The sequence below is a fragment of the Heloderma suspectum genome, chromosome 6 (assembly GCF_057233095.1).
Source record: "Heloderma suspectum isolate Gila_16-S chromosome 6, 16-S_ref, whole genome shotgun sequence".
Lineage (NCBI taxonomy): Eukaryota > Metazoa > Chordata > Lepidosauria > Squamata > Helodermatidae > Heloderma > Heloderma suspectum.
The window spans coordinates 122,912,654-122,940,103 of NC_139463.1; the positions used below are offsets into that span (position 1 = coordinate 122,912,654).

The following is a 27,450-nucleotide window of genomic DNA, read 5'->3' on the forward strand; positions in this document are numbered from 1 at the left end:
TAGAGAATAAAACTGCCAATATCATACTGCCTGCACATAAATCTATACTGTTACCAGACTTGTAATGCTGTTTACAGTTCTGATCACGATCCAACAAAAAAGATAGTGTAGAGATGGGAAAAGCGAAGAAAGGGGCAACTGAAGTGATGAAGGGGCTGGGACATCTCCTCTATGAGGGAAGATTACAACAGCAGGGATTGTTATCATGGAAAAAAGAGGGTAAGCGGAGACATAACAGATAGTTAGGAAATTATGCATAGTGTGGAAAATGTGGGTAGGGAGAGCTTTTCTCCCTCTCTTCTAACAGTGGAACCCAGGCCATGCCATGATGCTGGTTGGTGGCAGATTCTGGACAGGTAAAAGGAAATGCTTCTTCATGCAGCAGATAGTTAAAGTATGGGATTCACCAGCATAAGATCCACCAATTGGGATGGTTTTAAACGGGGGTTAGACAAATTAGAGGAGAAGCCTATCCATGTTGACTAATCCTGATGGCGATATGCTACCCACAGTATCAGCAGCAGTATACCTAAATACAGCAGTTGCTGGGGACCATGGGTGGGAGAGTGATGATGTTGCACTTGTGTTCCACTTGTTGGTCAACAGCTGGTTGGCCAGTATGTGAACACAGTGCTGGACTAGATGGACCTTTGGTCTGCTGCAGCATGGCTCTTCTTCTGTTCTTACATTCTTATGTTCAAACACAGACTGACTTTTGTTCCTAATGATTTGATTCCTGCTGTTCAGCTCTGGCCTCAGCACAATGATGAAGCATTTAGGGGAAAAGATACAACCCAGTAACCCAGCACTAGATGACAGGATGCAAAAGATCTCTACAGCCACCATATCTGTTCCTCTTGACCTGAGGTAGGCTGGAACAAAGGAGACCCACACAGTACAAAAGCCCAACATACTAAATGTAATAAACTTGGCTTCATTAAAACTATCAGGTAATTTTCGGGCTAGGAATGCCACCATGAAGCCAGTGAGTGCTAAGAGGCCCATGTAGCTCAGGACACAGTAAAACAAATGATTTCTTCCCTTTCTGAGTGTAGGTCTAAATCCGGGAATGGACAGCCATACAATGGAATCACCTGCTTGACTAAGGGAACACCAAATGAGAATGTAATACGTCAGTCTTTTCCCCACCCATTTCCTCATTCTAGACCCAGGCTTTGTGGCTAGGAATGCTAGAGAGACCATACTGGTTTTTGCCAACACACAAGAAACAGCCACTGAGAAGATGACACCAAAAGTTGGTTGCTGAAGAAGGCAAATCACTTTGCCAGGCTGCCCGAGGAACAGCAAAGCAGAGAGGAAGCAGAGCAGGAGGGAGATGAGGAGACTGTAGGTGATGTCCCGGTTGTTGGCTTTGACTATGGGGGTATCTTTGTGCTTAATAAATGTTCCTAACACCAAAGCTGTAATCAAGGACAATGCTAAACTTATCCCTAAAGGTTCTTCATAAGAGAGAAATTTAACATTTTGTGGATGCATCTATCTCTGTTCTTGCTTGGGAATTGATATTCTGGGCAATTGAAGCAGTCATCCATATCTATAAAATAGAAAGAGATTGCATGTCATTGACAATTCAACTGTAACCTACTGGCGATTCTCACTTTGTCTTCCACAGGGAAGTTGCAGACCTGTAGTCATCTTAATAGACTCCCAGCAGGTAATTTTAACTCTCCATCTGATCCTCTCCCCCCAGATGAGAGTTCTGAGTTCCTCACCTCCTCTTCAGTATTAATTTCATTCTGTGTTACCTCTCCTTTCATTTGCAGCCACTCCTGTCTCAACAGTGTTAACCACATGAGCAGTTTCTCTAATTGATACTTCCATTTTAAATAAATGAATAAATAAATAACTGTCATATCTCAATCAATCATTCTATATCTGGTAGTCATATCAACAGTAGGGATGTCAGAGAATTCTGCGACGGATCTCGGTGAGGCCGAATGCCAGTGCATTCAGCCCCCAAAATCCATCACAGAACGAAGCCCCGGCCACGCCACTCCATGCAACGCACGCGGAACGAAGCTCCTGCCACCCCCATCCCACGAGATGTGTGCGAAACGGAGCACTTACCTGCTCGCGTCCGCACTTACTCCTCTTCAGCCGTGATAGGCTACGTAAATACTTATGTAGCCTATAATGGCTCAATACAGGGACGCAAATGGCGGCAGCTACGACAGCCGCCATTTGCGTCCCCGCAGGGCTGCACAGCAGGTGGATGTCTGGCTGTGAGCGGCCGGAGCTGGATGGTGGCTCCTTGGTTTGGCTGTGGAGCGGAGCCGGCTGGGCAGGATTCCAGGGGGAGGGACGGAGTGCCTCCCCCCCATTGTGGATGCCCCTGCACGGAGCCAGGTACATCGGGTTTCGTACATCCCTAAAACAGTATTTTGATTGAAGCCTTGGTTTGTGTTCTACGACTAATTTCTCCCTGATCTAGGTGTCCAGTCAAATCCCCTCCCCCCATCATGCACCATGACTCCAGTTTCAAGCCCCGAAAAACAGATGACAGTTCACACGTGTATATCTGCATGTGTATGTATGCCTGTGATTATGGACAGGTGGCAAGAAGTCTTACAACTATACACAAAGGAATGAATGAGGATTGTTCATTCACTTTCCCCATTTGTTTCCACAAAATTATGCACAAGCTGAAGTTGGCTAGCCAGGTTATATGCAAACCATGGTAATTTACTACTTCTAAATGATCCTTTGACAAAAGCATGGCTGAAAAAACAGAATAATACAAAAGTTATTAAAACTCCCACACATCTTGGACTCCTTTTCTCCTTAGAGTCGCTTGCCATGGGACCTTACTGATCATTGTTCTGAGTTTATTAAAATCAGCTTTGATAAAATCCAGGGTACGCGTTTGACTACACTCAGCTTTTGCTTCCCTTAGAACCGAGAACTCAAGTACAACATGGATGCTTTCCCCCAGAGTTCCTGTAACTGCTACTTTATCCACTAAGTCATCTCTGTTGGGTAGGATCAAGTCAAGGATAGCCAATCCTCTAGTTCCCTCCTGTACTTTCTGTAGGAGGAAATTTTCCGCCACACAAGTCAGGAATTTCCTGGAGGGGCCATGTTTTGCAGAATGAAGAAGCTGACCTCAGAATGGAATTGGTAAAGACCATAGCAGCCTTTTTGAGTAAAGAAGAGAAAATTATGGAAATGGAAATAGATCGATCCTATAGACTGAATTCGACATATGCAAGAACAAAAGGTCTACCCATAGATAGAATGGTTCATTTTGTAAAGAAAACTGCAAGGGAGTCAATTCTTCAGAAAGACTATAAAACTTGGGATGTACGAAAGGGACTTACCTTGTCCCGCAGCTTGCTTTGCGGTGGGGGGGAGGCACTTCGCTTCTCCCCACGAAGTTCAGGCGAGGGGGGGAGGTGCCCTACCTCGCCCGGCTGGAATTCAGGCTGGGGAGAAGCACCCCGTCTCCCCGGCCACGAAAGAAAAAGTGGAAAAAAAAACCCGTGATAGGCTACGTGATGATTTACGTAGCCTATCACGGCTAGATTTCCAAAGTCAGCCGTGATAGGCTACGTTAATCGTCACGTAGCCTATCATGGGTGACTTTGAGAAGGAAGAAAAAAAAAGCGCGTATGCAAATGGCGGCAGCCCATGGGCGCCGCCATTTGCGTTCCTTATTTTGGCATGTCTAGTCTACGTAAAGATTTACGTAGACTACGGCGAAAATAAGGGAACGCTATTTGCGTTGCCCTTATTTTCGCCGTAGTGTATGTAAATCTTTATGTAGACAAGAAGTGTCAAAATAAGGAACGCAAATGGCAGCGCCCATGGGCCGCCGCCATTTGCGTATGCGCTTTTTTTTTTCCAAAGTCACCTGTGATAGGCTACGTGACAATTTACATAGCCTATCACGGCTGACTTGGAAATCTAGCCGTGATAGGCTACGTAAATCATCACATAACATATCACGGGTGTGTGTGTGTGTTTACTTTTTTATTTTGTAATGGCGGTGGCGGCAGCTGGTCGGGAGACTGGCCTCCACCCCCACCCCCGACGAAATGCCGCCGAAACGCCGCTGGGACCCGCCACTGAGAGGGACATTCGGCCATGGTAAGTCCCATCCCTGGGGGGCGGGGGGCCGGCGGAGAATTTCCCCAACACTTTCGGGGGGCCGAATGCCTCGGCGCTCGGCCTCCCAAAGATCCATGGAGAAATTCTCCACCATCCCTATTAAAACAAAACTGAAGGTGGTGGGCAAAGAGATTATCATCATGAAAGAAATTCCTGGAAGATTTCTGAGGAAAAGGAGAGATCATGCATTTTTAACAACAATCTTGAAACAGAAAAAGATTTTGTTTAGACTAAGGATGTACAAAAGTCCCTTACCTGGTCCCGCAGCTTGCTTCGCGGTGGGGGGCAGGCTCTCCGGTTCTCCCCCCAAAATTCAGGCCAGGGGGGAGTGCCTCATCTCCCCGGCTGTGAAATACAAAAGTAAATTCTAAAAAAAACACACACACATGTGACAGGCTACATAACGATTTACGTAGCCTATCACGGCTAGATTTTCAAAGTCAGCCATGATAGGCTACGTAAAGATTTACGTAGCCTATCACAGCTGACTTTGAAAAAAAAAAAGTGCGTACGCAAATGGCGGTGCCCATGGGCGCCGCCATTTGCGTTCCTTGTTTGGGCAGGGGTAGTCTATGTAAAGATTTACGTAGACTACGGCGAAAATAAGGTTAATGCAAATAGCATTGCCCTTATTTTCGCTGTAGTCTACGTAAATCTTCACGTAGACTACCCCTGCCCAAACAAGGAACGCAAATGGTGGCGCCCATGGGCGCCGCCATTTGCGTACACACTTTTTTTTTCCCCCAAAGTCAGGCATGATAGGCTACGTAAAGATTTACGTAGCCTATCACAGCTGACTTTGAAAATCTAGCCGTGATAGGCTACGTAAATCGTTACGTAGCCTATCACGTGTGTGTGTTGTTGTTTTTTACTTTACTTTGTAATGGCGGCGGTGGCAGCCGGTCAGAAGACTGGCCGCAGACCCCGCACCCTCTGAAACGCCGCCGAAACGCCGCCGGGACCCTCCGCCGAGAGGGACATTCGAAGGAGGTAAGTCCCATCCCGGGATGGGGCGGGCGGGGCGGAGAATTTCACCACCAATTTCGGGGGGCCGAATGCATTGGCATTCGGCCTCCCGGAGATTTGTGGAGAAATTCTCCGCCATCCCTAGTTTAGACGGGAATTCCCAGAAGGTGTGATCTTCTCCTACAGAGATTTAAGCTGAACTCAGTTCAAAAAGCAAGAGTGTTCCTTCAAACTTATGGAAACGATTGGACAGACCTACAACCTGAAGTACAAGAAGAGGACAGTACACAGAGTGCAACAGGAGGAAATTAAAAATGTACTTTAATCTTACATCTCCTTAAAAATGGATTACAAATTTTTAACTTGGAATATCAATGGGGTGAATGCTCCTCAAAAGAGAAAGAACATATTTTACTCTTTACACAAATTGAAACATGATATAATATGCTTACAAGAAACTCATATTAAGAAAGAAGATAACAAATATTTAATTAATAAAAAATTAGGTGAAGAGTTTATAACTGCAAGCAGAAAAAAGGAAAATGGAGTTGTTTTATATATTAAGCCACATTTGGGACCAGAATTGGTATTGTCAGATGACCAAGGTCATTTTGTGGGAGTTAAAATTACACTGAATGGTGTAGCAACATTGATTTTAGGGGTTTATGCACCTAATGACCACAAAGCAGAGTTTTATGAAGATCTCTTAACCAAACTTGTGGATTTAACTTTTGACAGTTGCTGTTTGATGGGAGATTGCAATGGGATGATTGCACCTCAAATGGTTAGAATATCAGAGAAAAAAATAAAGTGCAATCAAGGGAAATTACCTAAAAAAAATTTGAATTGATGGACAATTTGGCTTTAGTAGATGTATGAAGAGATAAAAATGGAAAAAAGCACACTCTGCACATTTTCAGGGAATGGACAAAATGAGGAATTCGAAGAATATTTGAAGAACCGGGAATATGAAGAACTATATTCTTCCATTATGTGTGTTTGGGGAGAATCACCCTCCATCCAGCTCTTCCCTGGGAAAAAAAAACCCATTCACGCAAGGGTCTTCTGAGATAACTAACAGGAGGTTTGCTAATGAGCTGGATGTGGAAATACAAAGCTGAGCTGGGAGCAAGTGGGGTGCTGGCATGTGTAAGAGTAAGGTGCATTGAACTCAATAAGACTTACTTCTGAGTAGACATGCACAGAGTTGGTCCTCCTCTCTGCTCAGCTTTGTTTTTCCACATCCACTTCATTATCAAACCTCCTGTTAGTTTTCTCAGAAGACCCTTGGGTGAATGGGAGCAGGGGTTTTCCAGGGAACAGCTGGATTGAGGGACATTGCTCCCCCACCACACACACACACCTAATGGAAGAATATAGTTCTTCATATTCCCTGGTATGTTTATTCCTCATTTTGTCCATTCCCTGAGCATGTGCAGAGTGTGCTTTTTATTCAAACAAAGAGAAGCTCGCTGATCTTTCCCTTCGTGCTGCATTTGTACAAGTGTGACTGCTTCAGAAAGAACTTTCCATTATACTGTCTCTTTTTCTTCATGAGTTTCATATAACAGAAGTATGATATAGTGGTGAGAGTCCAGCCCAAAGTCACCCAGTGAGATAACTAACAGGTTTGCTAATGAGCTGGATGTGGAAATACAGAGCTGAGCTGGGGGCAAGTGGGGTGCTGACATGTGTAGGAGTAAGTTGCATTGAACTCAGTAAGACTTACTTCTGAGTAGACATGCACAGAGTTGGTTCTCCTCACAACGTCACCAACAAGGCTGGATGTGGAAATAGAAAGCCTAGCAGGGGGAATAATACCTCGTGCAGGGCTCCAGACTGGCATGGTCATTTTAAAAGGTTTTTTCTTTCTTTCAAACAGCGTTGCTTTAAACAAAGAGTGCATCGCTCAGGCACACCTAGGGCAGCCTTGTTTTGGGAAGCCCCGAGGAGCAGGAAGTGTTTTGGCTGAAAGTAAGTGGAGATGGAGGATTTCAATTGAAAAACAACACCCACAAACAAGGTAGTGTGCACAATTCATTTTTTTTTAAAAAAAAAACGTATTTATTATCGGAATATACTACCTTGCGTTTTTATTTACGAAAGTTTCGCGCCTCTGTGCAGATGACAAAAAAAAAGCCGCATGCCTGCTGGCTCTGCAGGACCTCGTGGTGCCGTTCTGCAAAGGATTTCATGGCAAAGACTAGGGATGGCGGAGAATTTCTCCACGAATCTTTTTCGTTGCCCTTATTTTCGCCGTAGTCTACGTAAATCTTTACGTAGACTACAGGGACAAAATAAGAAACGCAAATGGCGGTGCCCTATGGGGGCCGCCACTTGCATACACGCTTTTTTTTTTTTTTTCAAAGTCACCCGTGATAGGCTACGTGACATTTTACGTAGCCTATCACAGCTGACTTTGGAAATCTAGCCGTGATAGGCTACGTAAATCGTCACGTAGCCTATCACGGGGGTTTTGTTTGTTTTTTACTTTTTTTTCGTGGCCGGGTAGACGGGGCGCTTCTACCCGGCCTGAATTTCGCTGGCGAGCAATGGGGCGCCTCCCCCCCCTCTCATGAACTTCGGGGGGAGAACCGAATCGCCTCCCCCCCACCGCGAAGCAAGCTTCAAGAACAGGTAAGGGACTTTCGTCCATCCCTACATATTTCTGCCCGATCTGCAGAGGGGCCTGCGGGAAGTTCCTTGTGACTCCTGTGGCAGCTAGGACAGGCAAAAGCAGAAAGAGATTAGGGATGGTGTGCGTGCAGAGGCACCTTATGGTGACAAATGATGCCTGAGGGCCCCTGAACGGTTCTGCGGCTCAGCGGGGGGATAAGGGTTGCCTGGGGGACTTTTCCTCCTCACTCACCCGGGTGTTCGGCGGTACTGGGAGGAGGTGACAGGGGAAGGTCTACCTTCCACAGAAGGGGCAGTGGAGGGGTGGCGAGATCGACACCACCCCTCAGGCTGGGTGTGTTTTCACCCAAGAAGTGCCAGCTAGTCACTGGCACAGTCAGCTGCCTGTCCTAGGTACCCCTTTGCAGATGTTTTCAATAAATGTGGCCCGATTTTCAACACAAGGCTTGTTGTTTGACTCTTCTTTGACCCATCTCCACTTGCAATTAATCTCAACAAAAAAACTATAGACCAATCCCATTATTAAACAATGACTATATGATATTTGCAACAATTTTGGAAGAAAAGCTCAAGAAAATATTGCAGGAGTTTGTACATGAGGATCAAAGTGGATTCTTACCAAGGAGACAGGTGAAAGACAATGTAAACACGGTCTTGAATGTGGTGGAATATTTGCAAAAACATCCAGAAAAGCAAGCAGCTCTGATCTTTTTAGATGTAGAGAAAGCATTTGACCATCTCAATTGGAAATTTTTAATTAAGACTTTAGAAGAATTGGATTTTGGAGAACATTTTATGAAATCAGTGAAATCGGTATATACCGATCAAAAGGCTCAAAAACTTATAAATGTGGATTTGACTAAACCTTGTGAGATACAAAGAAGAACAGGACAAGGTTTCCCATTGTCACCGCTACTGTTTATATTGGTTTTAGAATTATTGAACAGAGATATAGAACAAGATGATCGAATTACAGGAGTAAAGATTAAAAAGGAGAAATATAAACTGAGAGCTTTTGCAGATGAATTGGTATTTATGCTGGAAGATAGGAATTAAGAACTTAAGAATTCCTTAAAGGGAATTAAAATTTTAATGAAAAACTAAAAGAATTTGGAGTAGTGGTAGTGTTTAAAGTTAATAAAAAGAAAACAAAAAAATTGACAAAGAATATGAATGTTCAGGGAAAAAAAAGTTGATGGATATGACTGGCTTCCAAGTCAAAAAGAAAGTAAAATATTCGGGTGTCCTCTTGACAAATATGAATTCTATGCTTTTTCAAAATAACTATGTTAAAGTGTGGAATGAAATTAAACAAGACCTATTAAAATGGGGAAAATTACAACTATCACTTTTGCAATGCTCAAATCGAATGTATTACCTAGAATGTGATTTTTGTTTCAAATGATACCCATTATTATATTGGATTTACCTTTCAAGCAGTGGCAGAGAGATATAATGAAGTTTATATGACAAGCAAAAAAACCAAGAGTGAAAATAAAAATTTTACAAGATGCAAGGGAAAGAGGTGGTTTGGGACTACCACATTTTAAAACCTATTTTTTGGCCTGCTGTTTGATGTGGATGAAGGAATGGGTGACGTTGAAAAGTAGAAGACTTCTAGAATTAGAAGGACACGACTTGAGATACGGGTGGCATAGTTATTTGTGGTATGATAAAGTGAAAGAGAATGTAGATTGTAAAAATCACTATATAAGAAGGGCTCTATTAAGAATTTGGAACAAATATAAATTAAGGTTCTATCAAAAAATCCCACATGGGATATCCTCAACTGGCTCCATCAGATAGTGCCTATCTCTGCCAATATGCATCTCAAGTGAAATGTACTAGCCATATTTTCATCATGAACAGTGATACAAGTGCATGACTTGAATAATAGCTGAGGATGTCATTATTTCGAGTCTGAGTGTTAAGGGGAAAAAAGGGTGTGTGTGTGTGTCTGTGTGTGTGTGTGTGAAATGAAAGGGACAGTGCCCGGCTGACCACTTGCCCCTACTCCCAGAACTCCTTGATATGGAATTTTATTCATAACCTTGTTCAAGGGGTTATGAATAAAACCACGACCACTTGTTGTTTACTGCTTCCTGCTGCTTTTGGAGCTCTGTCCATGTGAGACAATTATAGTGATTTGAATGATTCCAAGGGGAGACAATTAGTTCTTCCTCGTTTGGTTCTTGAGTGTCTCTTTTGAAAACAAGCATATTTGGTGGTATCCAGATTAACTCATATTTAGAACTGATGTATTTATATCATTGGACCATGTTAGTTGTGAGTAACCTAAGTGACATTGATGCCAATGGGTTTACTTTAAGTATGAGTAAACCTGGATTCAACACACTGGAAGGCAATCACTGACACAGCACCTCTCCAGGGACTCTGCCCTGGAGTTTACACCAAGGACATTGTATTTAAGGAAGTTTTGTAAAGACAAAAGCTATAACACTTTGAATGTTTCATTAAATACAGTTAGTTAAGTTCAATTTCTCATTAGATTTGATTCCCCCCCTTCAGTCTGTGTTTGTGGTTAGCCAACCTAGTTGGACTTAATGTGAACCTTGGAGCCTGTCTTGGAATCAAAATCATGAATTCCAATCATTTGAACAATCTTGTGGGACTTTCGATTCTAACTTGAAACTGAGTGCATACTAGCCTTAAAAGGTTGTCCCTAAACTAAGCAACAAGCCAAAAGAAAAATCCATCGCTCTCTGATTTAAGGAGGCTTATAGCCACTTTGTTTTACCAGGGGACTTGGAAGTTGGTCTGTGTAAACTAATAGATTACAATAAATCAGTGAGCAATGAAGTGGCCAAGTTGGCTGAGGACACCAAATTATTATTGGTGGTTAAAACAAAAAGGGATTGTGAAGACCTCCAAAATGATCTCTCCCAACTGCAAGAACGGGCATCCAATTGGCAAATGTAGTTCAATGTTAGCAAGTGTAAAGTGATGCACTGGGGGGGGGGGATCCCAACTGCAACTATAACCTGACGGAATATGAGCTAGCAGTGACCATCCAAAAAAGACATCTTGGGGTTGAGTTGGACATCTTGATGGAAATGTCAACCCAGTGTTGGGCTGCTGTACAAAAGGCAAACGTCATGCTGGGCACAAGTAGAAAAGGAGTGGAGAATAAAACTGCCAAAATCATACTGCCTGTGTACAAATCTATAATGTCACCAGACTTGTAATCCTGTGTACTGTTCTAATCAACATCCCTCAAAAAAGATAGTGTAGAGCTGGGAAAAGTGAAGAAAGGGGATGGTTTTAAAAAACCAATTGGGATGGTTTTAAAAGGGGGTTAGAAAAATCCCTAGAGGAGAAGCCTATCAATGGTGACTAATCCTGATGGCTATGTGTTACCCCCAGTATCAGCGACAGAATACCTAAGTACAGCAGTTGCTGGGGACAATGGGTGGGAGAGTGCCATTGCACTTGTGTCCTGCTTTTTGGTGAACAGCTGGATGGCCACTGTCTGAGCAGAACACTGGACTAGAAGGATCTTTGCTCTGCTGCAGCATGGCTCCTTCCATTCTTATGTTCAAATACAGACTGACTGTTGTTCCTAATGATTTGATCCCTGCTGTTGAGCTCTGGCCTCAGCACAATGATGAAGCACTTAGGGGAGAAGATACAACCCAGTAACCCAGCACTAGGTGACAGGATGCAAAAGATCTCCACAGCCACCATATCCTTTACTCTTGAACTGAGGTAGGCTGGAATAAAGGAGAGCACAGCAGTGGGATCACAAAGAGTCGGACATGACTGATTGACTGAACAACAACAAATAGGTGGGAGAGTGCCATTGCACTAGTGTCCTGATTGACGGTCAACAGATGGTTGGCCACTGTGCGAACAGAATGATGGACTTACTACATATTTGTATGCTCCTGCATTGCTCTTCTTCTGTTCTTACATTCTAATGTTCAAACACAGACTGACTTTTCTTCCTAATGACTTGATCCCTGCTGTTCAGCTCTGGCCTCAGCACAATGATGAAGCATTTAGGGGAAAAGATACAACCCAGTAACCCAGCACTCGATGACAGGATGCAAAAGATCTCCACAGCTACCATCTCTTTTCCTCTTGAACTGAGGTAGGCTGGAACAAAGGAGACCCACACAGTACAAAAGACCAACATACTAAATGTAATAAACTTGGCTTCATTAAAACTATCAGGTAATTTGCGGGCTTGGAATGCCACAATGAAGCTGGTGAGTGCTAAGAGGCCCATGTAGCTCAGAACACAGTAAAACATGGCAACAGACCCTTCATTACATCGGGAAATTATTTCTTCCATTTCTGCGTGTAGGTCTAAATCAGGGAATGGAGGATAGGTTGACAGCCATACAATGCAAACCCCTGCTTGATTAAGGGAACACAAAATGAGAATGGAATACGTCAGTCTTTTCCCCACCCATTTCCTCATTCTAGACCCAGGCTTTGTGGCTAGGAATGCTAGAGAGACCATACTGGTTTTTGCCAACACACAAGAAACAGCCACTGAGAAGATGATAGCGAAAGTTGGTTGTTGAAGAAGGCAAATCATTTTGCCAGGCTGCCCGAGGAACAGCAAAGCAGAGAGGAAGCAGAGCAGGAGCGAGATGAGTAGAACGTAGGTGATGTTCCGGTTGTTGGCTTTGACTATGGGGGTATCTTTGTGCTTAATAAATGTTCCTAACACCAAAGCTGTAACCATGGTCAATGAATTAGCCACAGATGCTAAACTTATCCCTAAAGGTTCTTCATAAGAGAGAAATGTAACAATTTTGTGGATGCATCTATCTCTGTTCGTGCTTGGGAATTGATATTCTGGGCATTTGAAACAGTCATCCGTATCTATAAAATAGAAAGAGATTGCATGTCAGTGACAATTCAACTGTAACCTACTGGCGATTCTCACTTTGTCTTCCATAGGGAAGTTGCAGACCTGTAGTCATATTCTCCCAACAGGTATTTTAACTCTCCATCTGATCCTCTCCCCCCAGATTAGAGGTTTGATTTCCTCATCACCTCTTGAGTATAAATTTCATTCTGTGTTACCTCCCCTTCCATTTGCACCCACTCCTGTCTCAACAGTGTTAACCGTATGAACAGTTTCTCTGACTGATACTTCCATTTAAAATAAATAAATAAATAAATAAATAAATAAGTGTCATATATAAATCAATCATTCTATATTTGGTAGTCATATCAATTCTATTTTGATTGAAGCCTTGGATTGTGTTCCTTTCCTAATTTCTCCCCCATCTTGGTGTACAGTGAAACACCCTCCCCCCATCATGCACCATGACTCCAGTTTCAAGCCCTGAAAAATAAACGACACTTCCGGACAGGTGTACATCTGCACGTGTATGTATGCCTGATAATTATGGATAGATGGCAAGAGGTCTTATAACTATACACAAACAAATGAATGATTGAGTCTCCTTCATTCATTTTCCCCATTTGTTTACACAATTTTATGTACAAGCTGTCTAGCCAGGTTATACGCAAATCATGGCAATTTACTAGCCATTAATGGTCATCTGATAACAACATCCCTGACAAAATGGAATAATACAAATGTTACCCATCTCATTTGAGATTTTCCCTTTGGGGCATGGAAGACAATCATAGCAGCAAAACTTCTCCCCTTCCTTCCTCTTCTTCTGGTTACCAGGGCGGCAGTATGTATTACACACAGAAAGGGGAACCACCTATCCAGACAGGTGAAATAAGTTATGAAAGAAGAATAGGGGTATCAAATCACATACACATACACACACACACACAAACACCCCTCACATATATACATACTTCCTTTCATTTGCACAGAAATTGTGCATAGTTTTCAAAATAGGACTAGATGTGGCTTGTGGATATCTTCTGCATCCTGTCATCTAGTGCCAGGTTACTGGGTTATTTCTTTTCCCCTAAATGCTTCATCACTGTGCTTAGGCCAGAGCTGAACAGCAGAGATTAATTAATTAGGGAGAAAAAATAAGAATGTTCTTGAACATAAGACTATAAGAACGTAAGAAGAGCCATGCTTGATCAGATCCAGGGGAGTCGGAGATGTCGCAGCACCTTGATCATTTTCGTTGCTCTTTTCTGCACTTTTCCCCATTTCTACAATATCCTTTTTTAAGTGTGGTGACCAGAAGTGCACACAGTATTCTCCGTTTCATCACACTATAAATTTACTTATACAAGGGCAGTACAATATTGACACTTTTATTCACAATTCCTATCCTAATTATGCCCAGCATGGAGTTGGTCTATTTTACAGCTGCCACACAGTGGGTTGCTATTTCCATGGAGCTGTCCACCACAAGAGAAAGATCTCTGTCTTGGTTTGTCAGCACTAGCTGTGATCCCACCTGGTTGTACTTGAAACTGGGATTTTGTTGCTATAAAGGGGAAACATCAATCCAGAAACATTAAATAAGACACGATAGTAGAGTGTGTGTATATATATATATATATGTGTGTGTGTGTGTGTGTGTGTATATATATATATATATACACACACACACACACAGTATATTTATATACAGTATATATATATATATATATCCCCCCTTCATGGATCCCTGCCTTGTTGTGGTGAAGGGGCTTGCGTAACTCAGTGGAGCCATAATCTATGACGTGCAGGCCCACCCAAGATGGACTGGTCATGGCGGAGAGTTCTGACAAAATGTGGTCCACTGGAGAAGGAAATGGCAACCCACTCCAGTATTCTTGCCAAGAAAACCCCATGGAAGGTATCACAAGGCTTAAAGATAGGATGTCGGAAGATGAACCCATCAGGTCGGAAGGTGTCCAATATACTACTGGGGAAGAGCAGAGGGTATTTCCAAGTAGCGCCAGAAAGAGTGAAGCGGCTTGGCCAAAGCTGGAAGGACATTCAGCTGTGGATGTGTCTGGTGGTGAAAAGAAAATCCGATACTGTAACAAACAATATTGTTTAGGAACCTGGAATGTAAGACCAATGAATCAAGGTAAGCTGGAGGTGGACAAACAAGAGATGGCAAGATTGAACATCGACTTCTTGGGAATCAGTGAACTCAAATGGACAAGCATCGGCGAATTTAATTCAGGTGACCATCATATCTACTATTGTGGGCAAGAATCCCTTAGAAGAAATGGAGTAGCACTCATAGTCAACAAAAGGGTGGGAAAAGCAGTACTGGGGTACAATCTTAAAAATGATAGAATGATTTCAGTATGAATCCAAGGCAAGCCATTCAACATTACAGTAGTTCAAGTCTATGCCCCAACCACTGAGGCCGAAGAAGCTGAGGTTGATCGGTTCTATGAAGACCTACAACACCTTCAAGAACTAACACCAAAACAAGATGTCCTCTTCATCATAGGGGATTGGAATGCTAAAGTAGGAAGTCAAGAAATCACCAGGATAACAGGCAGGCATGGCCTTGGTGTACAAAATGAAGCAGGACAAAGGCTAATAGAGGTTTTCCAAGAGAACACGCTGATCATAGCAAACAGTCTTTTCCAACAGCACAAGAGGCGATTCTACTAGGGATGCACGAAAGTCACTTACCTGGTCTCGCAGCTTGCTTCGCGGTGGGGGGGAGGCTCTTCGCTGCTCCCCCCGAAGTTCAGGCTGGGGGGGGGAGGCTTCCCGCCTCGCCTGGCCAAAATTCAGGCCGGGGAGAAGCGCCCCGTCTCCCCGGCCACGAACTTCAAAAGAAAAAAAAAATGCCCCTGTGATAGGCTATGTAACGATTAACGTAGCCTATCTCGGCTAGATCTGCAAAGTCAGCCGTGATAGGCTTCGTTAATCGTCACGTAGCCTATCACGGGTGACTTTGAAAAAAAAAAAAGCACGTACGCAAATGGCGGCCCCCATAGGGAGCTGCCATTCGCGTTCCTTATTTGGTCCTTGTAGTCTATGTAAAGATTTACGTAGACTATGGCGAAAATAAGGGCAACGCTTATTTTCGCCGTAGTCTACGTAAATCTTTACGTAGACTACAGGGACCAAATAAGGAACGCGAATGGCAGCTCCCTATGGGGGCCGCCATTAGCCATATGTGCTTTTTTTTTTTTTTTAAAGTCACCCGTGATAGGCTACTTGACGATTAACGTAGCCTATCACGGCTGACTTTGCAAATCTAGCCGTGATAGGCTACGTTAATCGTTACATAGCCTATCACAGGGGCGTTGTTTTTTTTTTTACTTTTCTTGTAATGGTGGCAGTGGCAGCCGGTCGAAAGACTGGCTGCCGCCCCCGCCCCTGACGAAGACCTGCCAAACCGCTGCCGGGACCCGCCGCCAGGAGGGACATTCGTGAAAGGTAAGTCCCATCCGGTGGGGGGCCGGGGGCGGAGAATTTCTCCCCGAACAACCTTCGGAGGACCGAGTGCATTGGCACTCGGCCCCCCGAAGTTTCAAGGAGAAATTCTCCCCCATCCCTAGACTCTACACATGGACATCACCAGATGGTCAATATCGAAATCAGATTGATGATGTCCTTTGCAGCCAAAGATGGAGAAGCTCTATACAGTCAGTAGAAACAAGACCTGGAGCTGACTGTAGCTCAGATCATAAGCTTCTTGTTGCAAAATTTCAGCTTAAATTGAAGAACGTAGGGAAAATGACTAAACCATTCAGGTATGTCCTAAATCATATCCCTTATGAATATACAGTGGAAGTGAGGAATAGATTTAAGGGATTAGAGCTGATAGAAAGAGTGCCTGAGGAACTATGGATGGAGGTCCATAACATTGTTCAGGAGGCAGCAACTCAATCCATCCCAAAGAAAAAGAAATGCAAGAAAGCCAAGTGGCTGTCTGAGGAGGCTTTACAAGTAGCTGAGGAAAGAAGGGAAGCGAAAAGCCAGGGAGAAAGGGGAAGATATATCCAACTGAATGCAGAGTTCCAGAGAATAGCAAGGAGAGACAAGAAGGCCTTCTTAAATGAACAATGCAAAGAAATCGAGGAAAACAACGGAATGGGAAAGACTAGAGATCTCTTCAAGAAAATCGGAGATCTCAAGGGAAGGTTTTGTGCACAGACGGGCATGATAAAGGTAGGGATGTCAGAGAATTCCGCCACAGATCTCAGTGAGGCGGAATGCCAGTGCATTTGGCCCCCCGAAATCTGTGGCGGAACGGCCTGCCACCCCCCCGCCCCCACATGGATCCCCCCGGGATGAGACTAATGTCGGGTGGATCTTCCAGGTGGCAGAGGCTCCGGCGGCTGGTCTTCTGACTTGCTGCTGCTGCTGTCACCATTTGTAGTATCTTGTAAAAAAAAACCAACAACGTGATAGGATACGTAAAGATTTACGTAGCCTATCATGGCTGGGTTAAAAAAAAAAAATTGTGATAGGCCACGTAAAGATTTACATAGCCTATCATGCCTGGGTTGGGTTTTTAAAAAAATGCGTATGCAAATGGCGGCGGCTACGGCCGCCGCCATTTGCGTTCCTTATTTTTGGCCGTCTTAATCTACGTAAATATTTATGTAGACTATGATGGTGAAAGTAAAGCGGAACGCAAATAGCGTAGCGGGCAGTATTTGCATCACTTTTGGATTTGCCTTTTTAGCCTACTTAAATATTTACGTAGGCTAAAACAGTGAATCAAAAAGTAGGGATGTACGAAAGTCTCTTACCTGTATCGAATTTTGATTCGCTTTTGGGGGGAGGCGCTCTGTCCCTCCCCCGAAATTCTGGCCGGGGGGGGAGGCGCTCCGTCCCTCTACCCCCGAATCCTTGCCGGCCGGGCCGCAAATGGCGGCGGCCATAGCTGCCGCCGTTTGCGTCCCTGCAGTCAGCCTATCATGGTATTTTTTTAAAATCTAGACATGATAGGCTACGTAAATCTTTACGTAGGCTATCACATTTTTTTGTTGGTTTTTTTTACTGGAAATGGCGGCAGCAGCAGCCAGTCGGAAAACGGGCTGCCTCAACCGCTGCCGCTGAACCGCCGCCAAACCTCCGCCGAACAGCTGCCGGAGCCGCCGCCACCAGGAGGATTCGCTCAAGGTAAGTCCCATCCTGGGGTGGGGGCGGGGGGGTGGCAGACCGTTTTGCCACCAATTTCGGGGGGCTGAATGCGCTGGCATTCGGCCTCCCCAAGATTCGTGGTGAAATTCTCTGACATCCCTATCAAAAAGGGATGCAAAAAGCACCCGCTACGCTATTGGCGTTCCCCTTTATTTTCGCCATCGTAGTCTACATAAATATTTACATAGATTAAGATGGCCAAAAATAAGGAACGCAAATGGCAGCAGCCATAGCCGCCGTCATTGGCTTACGTGGTATATTTTTTCCCAGAGCCCTCCGCGGCCGGAAATCTGGCTGCAGATGGCTATGGCCTGGCTGGGCCTGGCCAGCTGCTCCACGGAGGTGCTGCGGGGCACAGCCAGCCATTCAAGGATTCCAGGGGGGAGGAACGGAGCGCCTCCCCCCCGTCGATGCTTCCAGGGGGAGGGACGGAACTCCTCCCCCCACCATTAACATAATCCGCGGAAAGGTAAGTGACTTTCATACATCCCTAGAAAGGACAAAGAAGGCAGGGACCTAACAGAAGCAGATGAAATTAAGAAGAGGTGGAAAGAATACACAGAAGAACTATACAGGAAAGATCTGAATGTCCCTGACAACCATGATTGTGCGGTCACTGAACCTGAGCCGGACATCCTCGAGAGTGAAGCCAAGTGGGCCTTAGGAAGCATTACTAACAACAATGCTAGCGGAGATGACAGTCTTCCAGCTGAGCTATTTAAAATCCTAAAAGATGATGCTGTTAAAGTGCTGCACTCAATATGCCAACAAATTAGGAACACTCAACAGTGGCCACAAGACTGGAAAAGGTCAGTTTACATTCCAATTCCAAAGAAGGGCAATGCCAAAGGGTGTTCAAACTATCATATAATTGTGCTCATTTCACATGCCAGCAAGGTGATGCTCAAAATCCTACAAGCTAGGCTTCAGCAGTATGTGACCCGAGAACTACCAGAAGTACAAGCTGGGTTTCGAAGAGGCAGAGCAACTAGAGATCAAATCGAAATCAAAAGATTTATGTTGACTACGGCAAAAATAAGGGCAACGCAAATAGCGTTTCCCTTATTTTCGCCATAGTCTACGTAAATCTTTACGTAGACTACAGGGACCAAATAAGGAATGCAAATGGCGGTGTCCTATGGGGGCCGCCATTTGCGTACGTGCTTTTTTTTTTTCAAAGTCACCCGTGATAGGCTACGTGACGATTAACGTAGCCTATCACGGCTGACTTTGCAAATTTAGCCATGATAGGCCACGTTAATCGTTATGTAGCCTATCACGGGGGTGGGATTTTTTGTTTTGTTTTTTCACAGCCGGGTAGATGGGGCGCTTCTACCTGGCCTGACTTTCGCCGGCGAGGGATGGGGCACCTCCCGCCCGGCCGGAATTTCGGCTGGGCGAGGCGGGAAGCCTCCCCCCCCTCACATGAACTTCAGGGGGAGAAGCAAAGCGCCTCCCCCCCACCGTGAAAAAAGCTGCGGGACAAGATAAGTCCCTTTCGTACATCCCTAGTCTCCTGAGAAACCTGTACGAGGGACAAGAAGCACCCGTAAGAACCAGACATGGAACAACCGATTGGTTCAACATTGGGAAAGGAGTACGACAAGGCTGCATATTGGCGCCCTTCTTATTTCACTTATATGCAGAGTACATAATGAGCAATGCCAGGTTGGATGAATCACAGGTCAGAATTAATATTGCCAGGAGAATTATCAACAACCTCAGATATGCAAATGATACCACCCTAATGGCAGAAAGCAAAGAGGATCTAAAGAGCCTCTTGTTGAGGGTGAAAGCGGAGAGTGCAAAAGCTGGTTGAAACTTAATATTAAAACAACAAAGATCATGGCATCTGGCCCCATCACTTCCTGGCATATGGAAGGGGAAGAAATGGAAGCAGTGACAGATTTTATTTTCTTGGGCTCCACGATCACTGCAGACGGTGACTGTAGCCATGAAATTAAAAGACGCTTGCTCCTTGGGAGGAAAGCTATGGCAAACCTAGACAGCATAGTAAGAAGCAGAGACATCACCTTGCTGACAAAGGTCCATCTAATCAAAGCTATGGTTTTCCCAGTAGTAACGTATGGCTGTGAGAGCTGGACTATAAGGAAGGCTGAGCGCCGAAGAATTGATGCCTTCGAACTGTGGTGCTGGAGAAGACTCTTACGAGTCCCCTGGTCAGAAAGGAGGTCAAATCAGTCAATCCTAAAGGAAATCAACCCTGAGTGCTCATTGGAAGGACAGATCCTGAAGCTGAAGCTCCAATATTTTGGCCACCTAATGCGAAGAGAAAACTCTCTGGAAAAGACCCTGATGCTGGGAAAGACTGAAGGCAAAAGGAGAAGGGGACGGCAGAGGATGAGATGGCTGGATAGCCTCACCGAAGCAATGAATATGGACTTGAGCACGCTCCGGGAGAGAGTGGAGGACAGGAAGGCCTGGCGTGCTGTGGTCCATGGGGTCACAAAGTGTTGGACACGACTGAACGATTGAACAACAAATATATATATACAGTATATATATATACTGTATGTGTGTGTGTATATATATTTTTGTTGTTTACTCATTCAGTCGCTTCCAACTCTTCGTGACTTCATGGACCAGCCCACGCCAGAGCCTCCTGTCGGCCGTCGCCACCCCCAGCTCCCCCAAGGTCAAGTCCGTCACCTCCAGAATATCATCCATCCATCTTGCCCTTCGTCGGCCCCTCTTCCTTTTGCCTTCCACTTTCCCTAGCATCAGCATCTTCTCCATATGGGGTGGGGTTGAAGAGAGAGAGAGAGAGACTGCATTTGTCCTGTACAGAAAATGTACCACTGTTTTTAAAATGGGACTGGAAATTTTGCGGGTGTATGTATGTCTGCATTTTACTCAGTGTTGTGGGCACTTCGTCACTTCTGTTTTGAAACCTCAATATAGCATTGCAGATACACGCGCACGCACACACACGCGCACCACTGCTGCTGCTGCTCTTGATGCTGCAGCAGGAATTTCTAAAGCCCCAAATGCAGTCTGGAATTCATGTGTCTTCAGGAGTTCGTGTGTGTGTGTGTGTGTGTGTGTGTGTGTGTGTTTAAGGCCAATGTAAATGAAATGATGCAGAAGCGGAGTACTATGATCCGAATGCCGAGCTCCTACCAGCATTCCTGCTCCCACTTCCAATAGCAGTTGCGATTTCCCCACAACGTTCTGGCTGCCACATTCTATGCCAGTTGCAATATGTGAACATCTTCAAAAGGGCCACCAAAACAGTGCATTACAGTAATGCAGCACACATGTAACCGAGGTATGTGTCACTGTGGCTAAGTCGGGTTTCTCTGGTTGGGGCCACAGCTGCCAGACCATCCTGAGCAGGGAAAAATCTCTCCGAGCACCTGATGCACAGTGCTGATTGGACGTGTCCCCAAGCCAGATCTACACCTCGTCTCCCATCAATACGATCCCATCATGGTGATGTCACATCCCACCTGTTCCTTTATATCTCATAGCACACACAATGGAATCAGTTTCTGTATTTTGAATAATACAGAATAAAAAAGGTCACAACACTGGAAAGTGGCATATGGAATGTGGGATGTGCCCCAACAGTTATCAGTGCACTTCACCACCTACAAAAAGCACCCGTGCAGATCCGGCCTAGGACTGCATACATGGCTCCTCAAGAGGGGTGTGAGCCCAGAATAAGCCTCTATATGCATTACCCGACCTCAGCATAGCTTCTCGCTTTTGATAGTGCCGAGTGCTGGCAGCACTGGGGCCGGATCCAAGGGCACTAGACCAGGTCCTGCAGTCGGAAAGGAGTTGCTGAAACCCATTTTCTGTTTTTAATTTGATTCTACACAGAGGTGACATTTAGTTCAAATTTGGAAAGACAACTTATGCTGTGAAATGGACTGATGCCCATTGTCTCAATTTAACAAAGGATCTCAGGATCTAGGGGTGGCTTCACTTCCAGGAGAACCAAACAACCTGTGTGAAAGTTTTCCAGAGAAAGAGGAAAAAGTACCTCTTTGCTCCCTGCTGGGTGACTGATAAGCAATGGGGGATGGGGGAGGAACTAGAGTCCTGGGGGGAGCAAGAAAGCAGGCAGAAAAGCGGCAGGGTGTTGTGGGGGCACCCTTTAGGGCACCTCCCCAAGGCCTCCAAAAACCTGGAAGCCCCACTGAACTTAGATAGCACAGACCTTATTTTGGAGTCTGATGGATCATCATGGAGCCATGGTAGTCAGGAAAAACGGTCACGCATTCAAATGACCCATTTCAAACGGGGAAAACCCTCCAAGAATTGCCAAAAATATGCACCTGGTTGAAACCACTGTGCCACACAATCATCTCTTCATTAAGGACGAGTTCCTTTCCTTCAGGAGCGTTGGGATCTACCCTGCCAACTTTCACTTTCTTGAAGGATTTGTTTTGAAATGTGACCAGATTGGTGATGTCAAATCCATCTTCTCTTTCCCTTCTCTCATTGAAGGACACAGTCTCACCAGCAGAGTTGTTAAAGGAAATGCCTTGAAGAAAGGGGTGAAGCTAACAGAAAAAGAAGCAAACGCAGCTTGAAGAGAGCAAAAGAATGGGGGATGACTATATATGAGAGATTTCATCTTCCCTAACTGATAGAGTATATGTAGCTCCATCAAGCAAAGAGCCAGTATGAACATGGCAATTTGGAATTATTTTCAGGCTCCAGTTCTTGAAAGAAATGTAAACCCACAGAACAATGTCCATAACAAAGACATATTACTTAACTGCACCAGTTATTTGTGCAGAAAAAAAGGTGGGTGTAGTCTCACCTTGAACTAATCTGTTCACGGAAGGAAGGAAGGAAGGAAGGAAGGAAGGAAGGAAGGAAGGAAGGAAGTTAGAAAGGAAGGAAGGAAAGAAAGAAAGAAAGAAAGAAAAGATTTCATTGTTGAAACATTACCTGCCAAGGGTCTGTATCTTGAGCATCAATTATTTTACTCCCCACCATTGCTCGGTGGTTGGATTTAGAGGAGAACATGGCATGCAAAGCATAAGCCACAACATAGACAGCATTATAGATGTTGTAGCTGTGGCCAGCCATGAACATCTCAAACTGAGGTGCAGGAAGGCTCTCCAGCATCTCCTCCATAGTACACATCCCATCAATATGTTCCAGCAATCCTGGATCAGGAAATGAACAGTCGAATGCTTGCTCCCAGAAGTCCCTGAGGAAGCCATCCCCCTGCGTCCAGTAAGGCCTTATCATTTGGAGGAAGTTTCTGAAACTTAGAAGGTCCTCTGAGTGAATTGCAAAAGAAATGGCACCTTGGAACATCTCAAGATCCCAAGTACTCTGAGTGCCCAATAACGTGAAATCCATTTGGGTTGTCGTAATCCACATCTTTCTAAATACTGACTTCTCCTTATTTTCAGGATCATTTAGCAACATAAGTGTTCTCAGCCATGAAATTGTCAATGGTTCTCCATAGACAATAAATGTATTGACTTTAGTATATGTGAATGTCAGGGAAATTTTTGATTGTGTCTCATAGAGTTCATCCAATTTATCAAGACGAATTAGTTGTGGGATTGTTTGTGTGAAGGCTGAACAGATTCCATACTGGGTAAGCAGTGGCTCCAGAGCCTGCAAGAAATGCTCTCCACTGTTGTTATCAATCGCAAGGATCCCAACCCATGTCCATTCAAAATACCGAAGTAACCAGATAATCCCAGTGTACTGAATGGCTTCATTTGGGGCCATTTGGTAAAAGGAATTCATCTGTATCATGTCTCTCTCCTCTGGAGTGATTGAGCCATATGTGAGCTAGATGGAAAACAAACATTTTAGAAATGGATTAGAATAGGTGTTCACAGTTTTGAATAGGTGTTCACAGCCATTGTTTTGAAATTTGGCAGTGTAGGCCTTTTGTCCCAGCTACAAATGTGGCACCCCTAAAAAGCTCATAGCCACAATTTTGGACTTTACTTTGGACAATTTTGTATGCATCCCCATATATAAATCTAGTATGTAGTATGTGTTTATGCATAATCAGCAAAAAATAGCTCTGTAAATGTGGTCCCTGGGGTGAAAAGAAATATGACGACTAGACAGTGTCTAGAGGACAATGAGATTTTTCAGTTTCTGGGAAGCAAGTTCTGAGCCAGGGCTGGGAGCTTGATTCCCAGAAGCCATGCTCCCCCACCTCCTCGTAGACCTGTGGTTATTTCCTCTTCGGCTGCATCTTTGTGCTCCTCCAAAGGGAGCAATTTTGTATGCATCCTCATATATAAATGTTGTATATAGGATTTGGCGTGTATCAATAATCAGCAAAAAATAGCTATGTAAATGCAGTCCCTGGGGTGCAGACAGTGATATGACAGTGATAAGATATGACTACTACACAGTGTCTATGGGATGTTTCAGTTTCTGGGAAGCAAGTTCTGAGCCAGGGCTCTGAGTTTGGTTCCCAGAAGCCCTGCTCCCTGGCGTCCTTGTGGCCATGCCGTTCATTCCACTTTGGTTGCATCTCTGTGCTTGCAAAGGGAGCACGGAGAGGGTGGAAAGTGATCAGTGCCTCGGGCAGGCAGGGGAGCATACCACAGAATCCTCTTTATGTGCCTTCTGATGCACCAGCAGTCTCCCTACCCTCCTGCTACAATGTGCCCTGCTAGGCGCTCAAATTCACACATCTAGCGGAAAATGCAGGGTGGCCAGAGCATGGAGGAGAGGATTCTCTCTGTGCTCCAGCTGCCGTACATTAGATAGGCATCAGCATCAGAGCGTGGAGGCTGATGTATATATCCATAGGACTGTGTGTTTCTCACACATTGCTCACACATAGAGGAAGAGCTTTAAAGAGAGAATCCATTCTGTAGACACACTGCCAGTGTCTGTGTGGCTCTTTGCATTTCTGAAACAGATTTGGTTCAGTCTGCTGTGGACAAGCCCTGCTTTAATTCCACCACCTCCTGATGCTTTCCTGACCATTCTAATTCAGTGCTGGCTTTGGTATTCAGCTGAATACAGTGCACATCCCTAATTCAATCCACAGTAAAGTGAAGAGAACTGAATGGTGTGAATCCCCTGACATACAAAGGAACCACACCCGAATGATACCACTGCAGGAGCGCACATGTACACTGGAATTTCCCAAGCTATCCAAATAGAATGCAAGTTCTGGGATGTGTTGGTTGCTTCCTCCAGACATACCCCTCCCTCCTTTTGAAGCATGAAATCACTCACAGAGAGACAAAAGAAGAGTGCAAGGTTATTACTCCCCTTACCTGTGGAATCTTGTAGAGACCTAAAATATCTGCCATATGAGAAGACGTATCAGAGACAAGTCCCCCAATGACGGCAATGAGTTTTTTATTGGTGCCACATTTGTAGTTGGGGACAAATCTACCTGCTTGGAAAAGCAGGTCCAGAGTAGTGCGATAGGTCATCCTTAAATCATAATAGCTGTCATAGATGTGGAACCCCAAAGTGACATTCAGCAAGATCTGGGAATTTGCATTAATCTCATTCACAGCAAATGCCAAGGCCAGGATATGTTGGTAGAATTTTGTGACCACACTGCAAATAGAGGTAATTTACTATTTCGAGAGTAAAGTTTACTTTGGGCACATTAATATAGAACAGTACCAGTTATTTCTGTCTCTACCTGACTCAGATTGCATTAGTCTTCTTTTATTTCTTACTGATTTTTCCATGCTGATAAACAGTTCCCCCTTTCTCAGAAATAAAAATTAAGGTAAATTCAAATACTCGCATTTGAGCTCTGCATAGTACTTTTCCTTATCTACTCTTACAGGCAAGCACACACACATGCACATAAACTGACACGGTGAAGGACTGAGACGGGAAGAGGGAGAAAGACTGCTTTATGGATTAAGCTAAGGGCACTTTGAATTCCCCATGCTTGCACATAGGTATTAGGCATGATTTTATTTGGCTCACACTGTAATACAAATGTGCCTAATTCCATAGATTCAAACCAATACAAAAACAGAACTCACATATTTTTGCAATGAATTTTGCATTGAAATTGTTCAATCAAAAAATGCATACAATCCTGTGTCTATTAATGGGCACACAAGAAAGAAAGACTGCCAGGTATCCTGGTCCCAATTTCTTTAGAGCTTTGTATGATAATAACATAACCTTTGATGTGGCTCGATAGGCAGACAGTGCAGTTGTTTCAACACAGGGGTCATGTGGGCATAGCCAGTGTCCCAGTCAGCGCCCCAGCTGCTGCATTCTGCAATATTAGCATCTTCTGCACCAGGTGTGAAGGTCAAGGGTCTCTGTCTTATCAAGATTCCGCCTCAGTCTATTGGCCCTCATCCAGGCCATCATTGCATCCAGGCACAGGTACAGAACATGCACAGCCTCTCCCAATCCAGATGTCACAGAGAAATAGAGCTGGGTGTCATCAGCATGCTGGTGAGGCGTTGCACTATGAATCCCCTTGCCCACCTTTCTCACTAATCAGACCATCAAAAGCACAAACAATTTTTCTCCCCTTTTTTTTGTTTCCAAGATGTTGCTTTTTGTGGACAGTGTAGAACGTTTTCTTTTGAATCACCTTAATATACTTCATATCCTCTCAAGTGGATGTACTACACAGTAGTGGCATGCATCTGGTGTTATGAAATTTGGTTCAATTTGGAGAATTTCAAATTGCAATTTCCCCACAATCCAAACTGGGAAGTTACTTCATTATAGAAGGAAAAAAGTCATTCTTATGGTATGGTTAGTGGCATGCCCAAGACTGAGAAAGGGATGGAGGTAAGCCATGCCTACACCTGTTTTTTTTTAACATCTTGTCTCTCCTACAAACAAGTGTTTGTGATCTGGCTAAAGTCAGAAATTGCAGCATGGAAGAAATGCTTACATTGGAGTCTCCAACAGCTTCTGAGAAGGATACTCCTCAAAAAATACTTCATCAAAACCATAAATGATCTGAGAAGCCATCCCACCAATTAGAAAAGTGCCTGCTTGGAACCACTCATGTGGAATAGTGAAGGGAGCATTGGTGGGGCATTTTGTGGTATCTGTTTTGAGCACCATGGAAGGTAGCAGAAGCTGGAACACCAGTGGCGACAACATTGTGCTTCTCCTTACACACACTCTCATGTGTTCATCCACAGTAACCCCCTAGACTTAAACTGGCTCCATCAGATAGTTCCTGACTCTGCCAATATGCATCTCAAGTGGAATTTACTTGCCATAGTTTCAGTATGAACAGTGATACAAATGCATGACTAATAATAGCTGAGGATGTCAGTATTTTGAGTCTTGAGTGATAAGAAAAAAAATGGTTTGTGTGTGCATCAGAAATGAAAGGGACAGGTCCCTGCCTACCACTTGCCCCTACTCCCAGAACTCCTTGATATGGGGTTTTATTCATAACCACATCAAGGGGTTATGAATTAAACCACAACCACTTGCTTGTTTAATGCTTTCTGCTGCCTTTGGAGCTCTGTCCATGTGAGATAATGATACTCATTTGCATAATTCCAAGGGGAGATCATTATTTCTTCAGCATTTGGTTCTTGAGTGTCTCTTTTGTTAACAAGCATATCTGGTTGTATCCAAGTTTGGTCATACTTAGAACTGACCTATTTGTATCATTGGACCATGTTAGTTGTAACCTAAGTGACATTGATGTCAATGGGTCTACTTCAAGTATGAGTAAACCCAGATTCAATCCACAG

The 27,450-nt window shown here is 44.3% G+C and overlaps 1 protein-coding gene across 1 annotated transcript; it reads right to left on the bottom strand.

The window, feature by feature from the left end:
• Positions 1-11,238: 11,238 nt before the first annotated feature.
• LOC146342973 (vomeronasal type-2 receptor 26-like) lies at positions 11,239-26,707 on the bottom strand. Its single transcript, XM_084808109.1, has 8 exons — positions 26,628-26,707; positions 25,015-25,306; positions 22,691-22,972; positions 22,069-22,296; positions 13,319-13,445; positions 12,301-12,435; positions 11,689-11,847; positions 11,239-11,462 (listed from the first exon to the last, which is right to left on the bottom strand). The coding sequence occupies exons 1-8, from the start codon at positions 26,705-26,707 to the stop codon at positions 11,239-11,241; spliced, it is 1,527 nt and encodes a 508-aa protein (XP_084664235.1).
• Positions 26,708-27,450: the final 743 nt, after the last annotated feature.

Coding starts and splice junctions, on each gene's coding strand:
- LOC146342973 (XM_084808109.1), bottom strand. CDS start 26,707: ATGGCTTCTCAGATCATTTATGGTTTTGATGAAGTATTTTTTGAGGAG. Junction 11,848..12,300: donor GCTGTTCCTCGGGCAGCCTG/GCAAAATGATTT, acceptor CCTTTGTTCCAG/CCTACCTCAGTTCAAGAGGA. Junction 11,463..11,688: donor TCAAGTCATTAGGAAGAAAA/GTCAGTCTGTGT, acceptor CCTTTATTCCAG/CCTACCTCAGTTCAAGAGTA.